The sequence below is a fragment of the Globicephala melas genome, chromosome X, assembly GCF_963455315.2.
Source record: "Globicephala melas chromosome X, mGloMel1.2, whole genome shotgun sequence".
Classification (NCBI taxonomy): domain Eukaryota; kingdom Metazoa; phylum Chordata; class Mammalia; order Artiodactyla; family Delphinidae; genus Globicephala; species Globicephala melas.
The window spans coordinates 15,660,658-15,674,497 of NC_083335.1; the positions used below are offsets into that span (position 1 = coordinate 15,660,658).

General features: G+C 46.7%; 1 protein-coding gene across 4 annotated transcripts in view; it reads left to right on the forward strand.

The window, feature by feature from the left end:
* The first annotated feature begins 180 nt into the window (after positions 1-180).
* The window catches only part of ZNF449 (zinc finger protein 449), a 25,511-nt gene continuing 11,851 nt past the window's right edge, over positions 181-13,840 (forward strand). The window contains exons 1-3 of one of the 4 annotated variants that reach the window (XM_060291984.1): positions 181-558; positions 7,721-8,170; positions 9,868-10,072. In XM_060291984.1, the coding sequence (XP_060147967.1) occupies positions 7,817-8,170; positions 9,868-10,072 (559 nt within the window). In that variant the 5' untranslated portion in view covers positions 181-558; positions 7,721-7,816. Of the gene's footprint in view, positions 559-4,642; positions 4,707-6,060; positions 6,643-7,720; positions 8,171-9,867; positions 10,073-13,840 lie in introns of those variants that run through there. The other 3 variants (XM_030844972.2, XM_060291985.1, XM_060291983.1) reach the window with 3 other exon arrangements.

Below are 13,840 nucleotides of genomic sequence, written 5' to 3' on the forward strand. Positions count from 1 at the left end.
ATAATGAGTTTTTTACTCGGTAGGCAACTGGGGAGGCACAGATATGATGTGGATTTGTCCAAATGGCTATGGATGCTGACACGAGCTGCACCAGGATGGAGCTGGCCATTGCCAAAAAGTTGTATAACCTACCTGCTTATGCCTATCTGTAATTTTGGAAAATGAAAAAAAAATGTAGAGGACTTCCCTGGTGGTGCAGTGGTTGAGAATCCACCTGCCAATGCAGGGGACACGGGTTTGAGCCCTGGTCCAGGAAGATCCCACATACTGTGGAGCAGCTAAGCCCGTGCACCACAACTACTGAGCCTGAGCTCTAGAGCCCACGAGGCACAACTACTGAGCATGCATGCCACAACTACTGAAGCCCGTGCACCTAGAGCCCGTGCTCCACAATAAGAGAAGCCACTGCAATGAGAAGCCTGCGCACCGCAATGAAGAGTAGCCCCCGCTCGCTGCAACTAGAGAAAGCCCGTGTGCAGCAACGAAGATCCAACACAGCCATAAATAATAATTGTAGAATAACAAACTCTTCCCTTGTTTCACCTGTTAAAATAAAAGGTACCTGTCACTCCTTTTCATTTGATATGTTGTTATGTCGATACAGTTTTCCTGGGTTACACTGGAGAGGGGATTCTATTCCTCCTAACAGTCTATGCAGGGGCTCTCAGACACAGCGGAGATGGTGAGATCACACTGCATGTCAGATTTCTTCCACCTTTAATCTGAAAAAAAAAATGGAATAGTTATGTAGTTCTAGGTCACTCAAGGAAGACATCCACTGCAAAGCAAGCACACTGCTTCTCTGCTGGCCCTGAAACTGCCCTCTCCGCCCCCAAGAGACACTCTACTGCTGGGAGGCACCGGCCACAAAGAGCCCAGGCCCAGGAAACATTCCCCATTGCCCACTGGCGGGGGCTCCTGCCTCCAGAAGCATCCCTTTCTCGGAGGCAGCAGGTGGAATCCCTTCCCCCGCCTAGAATCCCAAGGTGGCCCGGCCTGGGGAAGCTCCTTCCATGTCCCCAGGCAGCATCCCCAGCAGCCTGCGGTAAACCAAGCAAACCAAAACAGCACCGCAGAGGCTTGGAAATTCATGCTGTCCTCCCAAGCGCAGCCCACGGCAGGAGGCCAGGGCCTGCTCGCCAAACCTCAACAGGGGCACTGCAAGCTAGAGCAGCGGTCCCCAACCTTCTTGGCTCCAGGGTCCGGTTTCCATGGAAGACAATTTTCCCACGGACGGGGGAGCGGGGGTGGTCCAGGCGGTAATGGGAGCCGTGGGAAACCGCAGACAAAGCTTCGCTCCCTCGGCCGCCCCTCACCTCCTGCTGTGCGGCCCGGTTCCTAACAGGCCTCCGACCAGGATCGGTCCTCGGCCTGGGGTTTGGGGACCCCTGTGCTACAGTACCCAGCTCCAACAGACCCCAGTGTCTCCTGACACGACACCAAAATGTCCAGGACACAATGGAAGATCATCCTTCATACAAAGAACCAGGAAATTCACAACCTGAATGAGAAAAGACGATCAAGTGACACTAACTCCAAAGTGAAATAGGTGTCAGAATGATCTGACCATGATTGTAAAGCATCGACCATAAAAATAATTCAGCAAACAATTAAATGTTCACACGGGCTTACTTCTAATAGCCAAAAGCTGGAAACCACCCCCAGGTCCTTCAGTGGGTGACTGGTTCAACAAACTGTGGTACATCCATACCATGGGATGCTACCCAGCAATAAAAAGGAACAAATAATTGTTACACAGAAGGATGTGGATAAATCTCCAGTGAATTATGCTGAGTGGGACAAAAAAAGCCAATCTCAAAAGGTTACAGACTATATGATTCCATTTATAAAACATTCTTGAAATGACAAACTTCTAGAAAAGGAGAACAGATTCGTGGTTGCCAGGGGTGAGGGGTCTGGGAATGGGCAGGAGAGGAGTGGATGGGAAGGACAAGATGTGGGTGCGTCTACAAAGGGGCAGCAGGAGGGCCCCTTGCAGTGATGGACTGTTCTGTATCCAGACTGTATTCATGTCAATATCCTGGTTGTGCCTTGTGCTATAGTTTTGCAAGATGTTACCTACCACTGGGGAAAGGAGGGAGAGGGGAAAGGAGACCTCTCTATTTCTTTCAACTGCCTGCCACTCTACAATAATGTCAAGATTAAAAGTTTAATTTAAAAGAGGGACTCTACTAAGAGATATTCCCCAGCCCCCTTCCAGAAAAACCCCAAACCACCATTTCTGAGGTCTTTCTCTCCGCACTGAGGAACCTTGACTTCAGAAACTCTTTCTTGTTAGCATCCATGCTCCACCCTCTCGGTGTCAGTGAGGCCATTCCACAGCCCTGACTGCTGACCCTAATATACAGCTAAAAGATTTGGCCACGCGGCTTGTGGGATTTTGGTTCCCTGACCAGGGATCGAACCCGGGCTCTCGGCAGTGAGAGCGCAGAGTCCTAACCACTGGACTGCCAGGGAACTCGATGGCTAAGAGTTTTGTTCGTTTGTCAGGGCGGGGGTCTTGCTCTGTTGCCCAGGCTGGAGGGCAGTGGCTAGTCACAGGCGCCATGTGGCTACTGATCAGCAGGGCAGTTTTGACCTGCTCCATTTCAGACCTGGGCCTGTTCACCCCTCCAGAGGAAAGCTGGTGGTCCCCCGCTTCCAGGAGGTTCCCAGATTGAAGCTGAACTTAGTGCAGACACGCGATCACAGAGCGCCCTACAGCCCGGAAGTCCAGGGCTCAAGCGGTTCTCCCGACTCAACCACCGGAGTAGCTGGGACCACCGGCGTGTGCCGCCGCACCCGGCCAGCTTACAGTTTTAAGCACTGACTACGTGCCAGCAGTGTGATCAAAATGTACGCGCTGCTCTCCCTTTAATCCTCAAAACAATACCAGAAGCCATTTTACCAAAGGGGAAACTGAGGCGCAAAGAGGAAAGTAACTTGTCCCAAGCCACGGAGCCAGTGGGCAGAGCCAAGATTCGAACCCCTGTGATCCAAGCTGACACTGGCTATTGCAGCAGTGACCTGCCTCCCTGTGGAAACAGGCCCTCTTCACTGTTCCCTCTGTGCGCTTGGGGGGAAATCTGGAGGATGGAAGTTCCAGACTAAACTACAAAGTCACTTGCCCGTGTAGGTCTACTCAGGGCAATCAAGAGACTCCGGGTGGGGAAGTACGACACCGTGATGTCCCAGTCGCGGCCACCAAACCGCACACAAAACATCTCTGTCGCACTCACTCACCTATTCCCTCCCCTCCGTCTCGCAACCTCTGTCTGCATGTATTTTAAAAGACTCACAGCTTCTTGGCAAGCTGTGCGGGTGCAGCTTCTGCACGCTGTTGTGGATCTCCTGGGACAGGATAGTCGGCAGCTGCTCCAACACCAGCAGCGCCAGGACCTGCTTCATGGTGCGCATCTCAAGCCAAAGCCACCCAGCCGTGGCAAAGCTCCAGAAGCCGCCTGAGGGTTTCTGGGGGACCAGCGGCAGAACACATAGAAGCGCAGATGACACGCTTCCAAGCTGGGCCTCGCATGGCTCCAGGCGCAGAAACTACTCTGCTATCACAATGAGGACTACTTTTTGCTCCTGGGAGTTGGGGTCAAACGCAGACCATCTTGGTCCGGAAACCAGCTGCGACAGCTGGCGAAGGCGCCTGGCGCCTCAGCCAACAATACACGGAATCCGCAGGAGTCGGCGTACCCCTGGGGCCACCCAGTCCATGAGCCCAACTCCAGCCCAGGCGGAGCAGATTCAAGTGCCTTGGCCTCTGTAGGCTCGCGACAGCGGGGCGCCTGCCCCAGGTCTCACTTCCACCAGAGCCTCTGGGAGGCACAATCGCAGGCAGCTCTTTCTTCTCTGTCTTGGACCAACACTAAACTTTGGCGTCCAGAGACACACACACTCACAAACTAGCTCGGGACGAATGTGAGGACTACATCTCCAGAATGACATCATCGCCTCTGGCCTGGCCACAACTCACGGCTGACCACCCAGAAGGGAAAATTTGACTCCAGGGGCGGGACCTGCGGACGACCAATTGGAAGACAAGAGGAGGGGCCATATGGGCTAACCTAAAGACCCAAGAGCCCTCTGGTGGCGGCCGAAAGCAGAGAGGAATGCACGGGGTAGTTTCGTCGAAGCTCGGTTCTTTACGAGAAGAAAATACAAAGGTAGCTAGGCCACTGTGACCCGGGAGCGGAAGATCAGAGTCATTATCCCCAGAAAAGTTTATTGAAATGCAAATTCTCGAGTTCATGCGAGATCCAATGAGTATGGGTGTTGGGGTAGAACGCAGAAATCTGAATTTTTAAGATTCTCGCAAAAAAATTCTTCCTAAAAAGAGAGGTTTGAGAATCACTGATACAGTCATAACAGATTTAAGGATGTCCCCAGTCGCTCCGGTTACTCTAGGGCTGACGGGAGAGAAGCCCTCACTAGGATCTAGAACTGGAGCACGCCCCACCCAGTCCCCGGGAATCTAGAGTCGCTTAAGACCGGAAATGGGATCGCTTCCAAAAGCGGCCTCAGGCCGAGGGGAGACCAAGGAAACTCCCAGCCTCTCCCGGGTCAGCATCCTTAGGGGCCGAGATCTTTAGGCGAGTGGCGTGTAGCCTGCCGGGGGTTGTAGTCCGCAGCCTGGCCGCGCGCCTGCGCCCTGGGCAGCTGCCCCCGGTGAGCCTGGGAGAGCCGTGGGCGCTGAGGCGGTGAGTCCCGGAGCGGTCAGAGGGCGTGGCCGTCCCTGGGGCGCGGGCGCGGGGAGCGGGGCTCCTTTCCCGCTCGGGCTGCGCTAACCGGCCGCTTCCAGCCCCGGTCCGGGTGCGGGCACGGGAAGGAGCGACGGGCGGCGGGCCCCTGTCCGGCCCGGATCCCCGCCGCCGCTCCCTGCGACCCGGCCGGGCCTTCCCGGGCTTCTCCTGGGCGGGGAGCGCCCCTCCGGGCGGCGGGACATCCTCCCCGGGGAGCACGCTCGGGGCGCGCCGCGGCCCCCCGATTTTAAGCTGGTTTTTAGGCTTGTCCCCCTATCCTTTCCCCGAGTGCCCTCTCTTTACACCCTTCTTCATACACGGGCCCTGTGGGCCGGCTTCATTCAGGAGGCTTTGAGGAGAAGCCATCAGCCCCGGGGTGGAGTGAAGTTTTCATCCGGAAGGGCCGACGGGGAGAAAGGCGGAGGGTCAAGTCCCTGGTCGGCGTGGTGGAAGGTTGGGGACCGTCCGCGGAGGGCTGCCCAGCTGTGAGGCTGGAGCGCATTCAAGGCGGGTCCATAGCCCAAACCAGCACGGTCCCTGGATGCCCTCCAGCGACGGTTAGGTGCCTTGGCGGGGTGGGGTGGGAGGAAATAGAAGCTTCCTAGGAAATGAGCTTTCCTGAGCGCTTCCTCTGTGCCAGGCACACTGCTGTTCCTTTCCCTGCGCTGGGATCCGCGTCAGGAACTTCTATGAAAGAGATGCCGTGATTATCTCGTGTTAGCGACAGAAGCCCTGGGCGTCAGGGACTCAGAGCTAGCATGTTATCACGAGATGGGTCTGCCGCTGAAGCCCAGGCTGCCATCAAGATAACGGTGCTATGGGGGCAGTGCCCATCTGGCATGACTGGGTGAGATCATGAGCATATTTTTCCTTGTCCCACCACCCCAAGGAAGAGGACAGGTACATGAGGCGTCCTGGCAAATGCAGACAGAGTGCAGCCACAGCACACGGGGCAGTGGGGGGAGTGGGCACCGGTGCTGAGACCTGTGGGGACATGTACGTGACGGCCTCTGTGACCTCAGAGGCTGCACTCAGAGAATATGTGGATGTTTGGGACGTGAGCAGTGCGGGAGTCTGTAGATTCCAACCTCCTCCCCACTTCCCTCTGACGTTTACTGTGTGACTTGGGACAAAGTTATTCCATCCTCCTCAGGTTCACCTCAGTCCCCTCATCTGTATTCAGGGCACAGTACTAGAGCCCACCTCCTAACGTTGGGTGAGGGCTAAATGAACTGATGCGTGTGGGAGGCTTAGAACAGTAGCTGGCACAAGGCGTGATGAATGTGACAGATGTTCTTGGTTATTAATGTAGAACTGATTCCTGCTGGCCTGCCCTGTTGCCATGTGTTTTGCTCATGAGAAAGTCACTTAGAATGCTGTTTCAGGATGAGGGTCACGGTGATGTTGCCTGAACTATGCATAACCTCCAGTGGAGAGGAATTAGGGACTGATTGGTGGTTTGCTGTCTTTGCAAGGCATGGCCCTAGCCAAGATGCCCATGGTTGAAGGTGACTAAGGGTTACTCAAAGGTAGATGGACTTTCATGGTTCTTCACCATTGTAAGTATTGCTCCTCCATTTCTTCTGTGGCCTAGCTATATTCAGAAACACAAGACATTTGAAATTAGGCTGGGACTGGGTTTAAAGGCCACTAAATCTGTAGGGGTTCACTGGGTCCATGGAATTCTAGAGCAGAGCTGTCCAATAGAACTTTCTGCAAAGATGTCTCTTTTTTAAAATTTTTATTGGGGTATAGTCGATTAACCATGTTGTGTTAGTTTCATGTGTACAGCAAAGTGAATCTGTTATACATATACGTATATCCACTCTTTCTTTAGATTCTTTTCCCACATAGACCATTACAGAGTACTGAGTGGAGTCCTCTGTGCTATACAGTAGGTCCTTATTAGTTATCTATTTTATATATAGTAGTGTGTATGTGTCAATCCCAATCTTCCAGTTTATCCCTCCCCCACCCCTTACCCCCCGGTAACCATAAGTTTATTTTCTACATCTGTAACTATTTCTGTTTTGTCCATAAGTTCATTTGTAGCCTTTTTTTAGATTCCACATATAAGCGATATCATATATTTGTCTTTGTCTGACTTACTTCACTAAGTATGACAACCTCTAGGTCCATCAATGTTGCTGCAAATGGCATTATTTCATCCTTTTTTATAGCTGAGTAATATTCCATTGTATATATGTACCACACAAAGATGTCTCTTGAGCACTTGAAATGTGGCTAGTATGAATGAGAAATTGAATTTTTAGTTTTAATTAATTTAAACTTCCACATGGGACTATTTTATTTTTACTGAGGTGTAGTTAATTTACAATGTTGTATTAGTTTCAGATATACAGCAAAGTGGTTCAGATGTATATGTATTGGGTCAGCCAAAAAGTTTGTTCGGTTTTAAGTGAAAATAAAGGACACATTTTTCATTTTCACGAGAAACCTTATGGAACAACGTATTCACTAACCAAACGAACTTTTTGGCCAACCCAATATGTACATATATGTGTGTGTGTGTGTGTATATATATATGTTCTTTTTCAGATTCTTTTTCCATTATAGGTTATTATAAGATATTGAGTATAGTTCCCTGTGCTGTACAGTAGGTCCTTGTTGTCTACTTATTTTATATATAGTAGTGTGTATCTGTTAATCCCAAACTCCTAATTTATCTCTCCCCCGACCCACACGGGACTATCGAATACCATATTGGATAGCACAGTTCTAGAGAATCCGTGGATGGTCTTGAAGATTTTGTAAACTTTTTGAAATTGAATTTGCTGTGTAGTGTATCTTTCTAGAAATTGTCCATGACTTTCATCAGATTCTCAAAACCCCCCAAAAGATTATGATCTGCTTCTTTAGGGCTTTGGAGAAAAGTAAGCAAGTTAAGGGAGGTTAGTCTACCCTCTGGTAACCACTGCTGTTTCTCCTTCCTCATTTTGTCCCGTCCTTAGCTTGTAGGTGGCTCTGCCCGGAGGATAACACAAAGAAAGAAATTGGAATCTGCCGCTTCGGGACCCAGATAAATTGTACAGTGCTGGAAGTTGGCGATGGCTGTGGCCCTGGGTTGTGCAATCCAGGCCTCCTTGAATCAGGGCTCGGTGTTTCAAGAGTATGATACCGACTGTGAGGTCTTCCGCCAGCGCTTCCGGCAGTTCCAGTACAAAGAAGCATCTGGGCCTCATGAAGCTTTCAACAAACTCTGGGAGCTCTGCTGTCAATGGCTGAAGCCAAAGATGCGTTCTAAGGAGCAAATCTTGGAGCTGCTGGTGTTGGAGCAATTCCTAACGATTCTGCCCACAGAGATAGAGACCTGGGTGAGGGAACATTGCCCGGAGAACAGAGAAAGAGTTGTGTCACTGATAGAAGACTTACAGAGAGAACTTGAGATACCAGAGCAGCAGGTGAGAAAAGAGGTTGGGATCTTGGGAATTAGACCAAAAGAAGTAGCAGAGGCAGCTGGGACTGGATCAGACGTTCTGTCTGGTGCCTCAGGATTTCCCTGCAGGGCTTTCCATTTTTTCCTTTCTGCTGGAATTGGCATATGTTTCCTTCTGCTGGAATTGGCATATGTTTCAACTATTAAACCCAACTCCACTTCTATAACAGATATTTGGTAATGTCCCCTTTACTGTGCTAAAATGAAATTTATAGATAATATAACCTCCTTATATACACCGAATTAGAAAAAAAATCAATATAATAAGTGCTCTATGGGCCAAATATTGGACAAAGCCTGTTTTTATACAACCCATGAGCTAGTAATGGTTATTACCTTTTTGAAGAGTGGTTTAAAAAAAAAGAAGAGGCAACAGACCAATACTACCCACAAAGCCTAGAATATTTACTGTCTGTCTCTTTACAAGAAAATTTTGCCAACCCTGAGTCAAGTAGAGTCTAGAAGGAATATAAAGGAAAAGGAGTGTGATTTCTTATGAATTAATAAGCATGTGAGCGTGCACATATTTGGGCTTGACTGCACCAAAACTTCAGGAGGTTGTCATTTGCTTGAATCTATGCACAGATACATTGGGAAGGCGACAGGCAGAACTTCTGACTGATGTGATACAGCTCAAACACTGTGAGCGGTGTTGCTGTTGGTCATATGATTTCTCAAAGTGGCAAACAACTCTTGGTCAGTCCAAACAATAAGTAGTATAGTCTTCATTTGATTTCCAAAGTAATGCTTTCCTAGAGCATTCAAGTCATGCTAAAATATGCAAAAATATTTTGTGTTTATATGACCAACAGAGTGAGGTCCTTGAAAGGTTCTTTTTACGTACATGAATGTTTGAGGGAACATTCCTAAATTGTTTGGGAGGTGGAACAATTCTGCCCTGTGAATTATTGGGTTGGCCAAAGAGTTTGTTCTGGTTTTTCCATAAGACGTTACAGCAAAACCCGAACGAACATTTTGGCCAGCCGAGTACATAGACTCCCACCTCTGACTCGTTACATTCTGATAGCCACCACCTGCCATCATAGGCAAAATGCCCCATGGGGGCGGTGGCGCTGGCCTCTGTTCAGAACCATCCAGTGAAAGCCATAGCTGAGCACGGACAGAATCTTTGGGAGAAGAAGGTGTTTGTTGGTGGGCATTAGGGGCACTTCTGCCTGGTGTGTTGATGGGGTCAACTCTCCTTGGAGTCATCCAAGGGTCCCTGTCCCCCTAGGATAGAATGAATTTATGGTTTCCCTTCCTTTCTCCATCTTCTCGGTTTAGCTTACTTTGTATGGTCTAGTCGCGCACCACCCAGAACAGCCACTAGCCAGGGGTGGCTCTGGGGCACTTGCAATGTGGCTAGTCCAAATCGCGATGTGCTGTAAGTATAACATGCACAGCACATTCCAAAAACTTAGTATGAAACAAAAGTCGGTGTAATATCTCGTAACAATTGTTTATATTGATTACATTCTGAAATTATGATATTTTAGATATTTTTGGGTTAAATACTGTGTGTTATTAAGATCAACTTTACCTATTTCATTTTTTGTTTCATATGGCTGCTGGTACATTTAAAAGGACATGGGTGGCTTGCATTATATTGCTACTGGGCAGGGCTGGTCTGGACTTCAGTGACGGTTCTGGCATTTCCCCCAGCTCGATAGACAGGAAATGCTCTTGGAAGAACTGGCACCAGTGGGAATGGCACACATACCGCCAAACATCCACCTGGAGTCACCCCCACTCCAAGTAATGGGACCTGCCCCGGAGGTCCCAGTGGCAGAGGCGTGGATCCCACAGGCAGGGCCGCAGGAGCTGAGCTTCGGTGCTGCTGGGGAAGGCCAGCCCTTTCTGGACCCTGGTAAGGCAAGGGTTTTATTTCCTTTCTTTGGTTTCCATTTTGAGAGCTCAAGAGCTCTCCAGGGTTGAGGTTGCTTAGAATACCGATAACCTGATGGAAACAGGCCACTCTGATCAAGAGTAGAAGGAGGAGGGACTTCCCTGGCGGTCCAGTGGTTAAGACTTTGCCTTCCAAATGCAGGGAGTGTGGGTTTGATCCCTGGTCAGGGAGGTAAGATCCAAATGCAGGGAGTGTGGGTTCGATCCCTGGTCAGGGAGCTAAGATCCCACCGGCCCCGTGGACAAAAAAACCAAAACATAAAACAGAAGCAACATTGTAACAAATTCAGTAAAGACTTTAAAAATGGTCCACATCAAAAAAATCAAAAAATAAAAAAAGAGCAGAAGGAGGAAATATCTCTCTGGGGATAGCTGGGCACAAAGCACCTTCAATCGAATGGGATTGAAAACCCCTTAAGCTAATGACCCTGCTCAGGAAGCCTATTTTTCTCTTTTCAATTTTTTTTATTGTGGTAAAATACCCACGACCTAAGGTTTGCCACCTTAACCATTTTTATGTGTACAGTTCAGTGGCATTGAATACATTTATAATTTTGTGGAGCCATTACCAATATCCATCTCCATAACTATTTTCATCTTGTAAAACTGAAACTCTAGACCCATTTAAACAATAACTCCCCATTTTTACATTCCACCACCGCCCCCCACCCCCGGCAACCACCATTCACCTTTCTGGCTTATTTCACTTAGCATAATGTCCTCAGGGTTCAGAATTTCCATCCTTTTAATGGCTGAATAATAATCCTTTGTATGTATATATCACATTTAGCTTATCCATTTTCCATAAACGTATACTTGGGCTGCTTCTACATCTTAGCTATTGTGAATAATGCTTCTGTGAACATGGATGTAAAAATATCTGTTTGAGACCCTGCTTTTACTTCTTTTGGGTATATAACCAGAAGTGAAATTGCTGGATCATACGGCATTTCTAGTTTTAATTAATTTTTTGAGGTACTTCCATTCTGTTTTCCACAGAGACTGTACCATTTTATGTTCTCACCAACTGTGCACAAGGTTTCCAGTTTCTCCACATCTTCACCAACACCTGTTTTTTTTTTGATAGTAGCATTCCTAATGGGTGTGAGGTGGTATCTCACTGTAGTTTTGATTTGCATTTTCCAAATGATTAGTGATGTTGAGCATCTTTTCATGTGCTTATTGACCATTTGTAAATCTTCCTTGGAGAATGTCTAATCAGGTCCTTCGCACATTTTTGATGTTTTTTTTTGGTGTTGTTGAATTTTAGAGTTCTCTATATATGCTGGATATCCATCCTTTATCAGGTATATGATTTGCAGATATTTTCCACATTCAGTGGGTTGCTACCCTGGGGTCTCTAGTACACAAGACAGAAAATCAGTCCCAGGCACCTTGGAGCTTCAGCTCCTATGGATGATTCAGATATGAAAATAGGACTGTAAAATGATGTATTGGAGGGAGTAGGATGCTATGGGAGCTCATAGGATTGCCACCTAACCAGCTTTTTGGCAGAGAGGGAAGGCATCCCTGAGGAAGGGGGATCTGGGTAGACACCTACAAGATGAATTGCAGTAAGCCTGCTGAGTGGTGGAAGTGGGGAGGGGAGAGGGCTTTGGACAGAATGGGCAGCCTATGCAAAGGCTCAGAGGGCTAGAGAGCATGGCATATTTGAAGACTTCCTGCTGCAGTTTGAGGGCGCAGAGGAGAAGCAGAGGAGCCAGAGTTGCACTGAAGAGGCTGGAGAGAGAAGCAGGGTCCTGGATCTTGAAGAACTTTGTCAGCCTTGTTGAGAAGATGTGCTTTATTACCAGAACAGTGGGGAACCACTGGATGTTCTTAAGTAAGGCAGGGATATACACAGATTTGCATTTAGAAGGTCACTCTGGCTACAATAATAGAGGGAAGACTGGAAACAGCTATCCTGCAATCATCCACCTTAGAGAGCATGATTTTCTGGTCTAAGATTGTGTCGGTGGTGGTAGAGAGAAAAAGACCAATTTGAAAGATAAGTAGGAAATAGAAATTATGGGACTTGGTGATTGACTGGGTGTTGGATGAAGAAGAAAAAGAGGTTAAGGATGGTATCCAGGATTCTGGCCAATGAACTGGGAAGATTGATAATATTATTCACTGACACAGAGAACAGAAGAGAGGATCAGATTTGGTGGGTCAATGTGAGTTTAGATTTGACCATGTTGACCATGTGGAGTTTGAGGTGTTTGTGGGTCTCTAGATATTTTAAAATAAAGGTGACAAAAAAGAAAAACCGACAACTACATATGTATGTATATTATGGTCAAAGCAGAACTATATAATATTGTCATTTACGTTCCAATCTTTACATTACCTATAGTCTATAGTCTGTTTAAAAGTTCTAAAAAATCTGTAATTTTGTATGTATGCCAGCAACAAGTAGTGAAACTTAGCTAGAAATATTTAATGATAAATGTTTTTGCACATGCACTCTCATTCCCCATGTTAATTTGCTCCTCTTAGCAACAGTCCCAGGTACAAAGATCACAGATGATGCAGAACAGCAATGTTGCTCTTGATTGTAATACTTTACTCTTTAAAGCACGGGAATGTCCAGTGTGTTCAACAAGGAAGAGATAGAATGAATTAAACAAGTAAAATATACCAGTTTGGAGGAGAGGAAACTACCCCTTTTTCATCACTGTTAAAGTGATATATTATGCTTTGCAAAATGATGCAAGACTTATTGTTCTATAATTTAAAGGTTGCTTATACTTTTACTGGTTTTTTTTTAAATGAAAACATCTTCGGTATATTACATGAAGCACATCATATTGTAGGCTGAGTGAGTGAAAAGCACAGGATGCTGGCAGAATAGAAGAAATTTCAAAGTAATGGAAGAGGTCAGTTGATTTTATATTAAAGTTTGGAATGTATTCCCTGTTAGCAAAACATTAAGTTGTTGGGTATATAGAAAATGGAAAAAAATATATGTATATACACACATATATTCACCTAATGATATTCATTTAATGTGAATACAGAGGGGGGTGGGAAGAGAGAATAAGAGAGAAAGAGGGAAAAGAACTTAAGTAGAAAATATAAAGAGATCTAAGAAATACATAAGCTTTAAAAAATCCCTTATTTAAAAAAAATCCCTTATTTGAATTCAAGCCAGACACGCCAGATGTTAGAGATAGGCAAAAATATTAGAATGTCTGCAATAAGAAAGAAAAGATGTGCTGGTCCTAAAAATATAAAGTATACCATGCTTATCTTTGAAAGTCTGGAGTTCAAAATTAGTACACCAAATTTGGAACAATTTTCATTTGCCAAAGCCTCAGGTTTTTTTAATTTAACCGCATGAACTTACACTAGGAAATTGTATACAAAATGTCAAAGGTCACATCTTTTTGGTGATGCAGGATATGAGAGATGAAAATTTAAAGTAAAAAGTAGGGCAAAAAATGCTGTCCGCAGAGCAACAAAAGAGTCTTGTAACTTAAATTTCTTTATACTAAATGATGTATCATTAGCTAATATACAGCCCTAACAATAGTAATGATATTTCTTGGTACAGTGGAGACTTTATGACACAATGTTTGATAATGGGGCTTAATGAAGTCATTCCCTGAGCCTGGGATGGGGGGAACATTCATCAATCAAGTACCTTCTTTGTTAACCTCAAGTTGCTTTTTCCCTCTTTGTATTAGATAGCTTTTGCTGAATAACAAATTACCCCCCAAAATTTAGT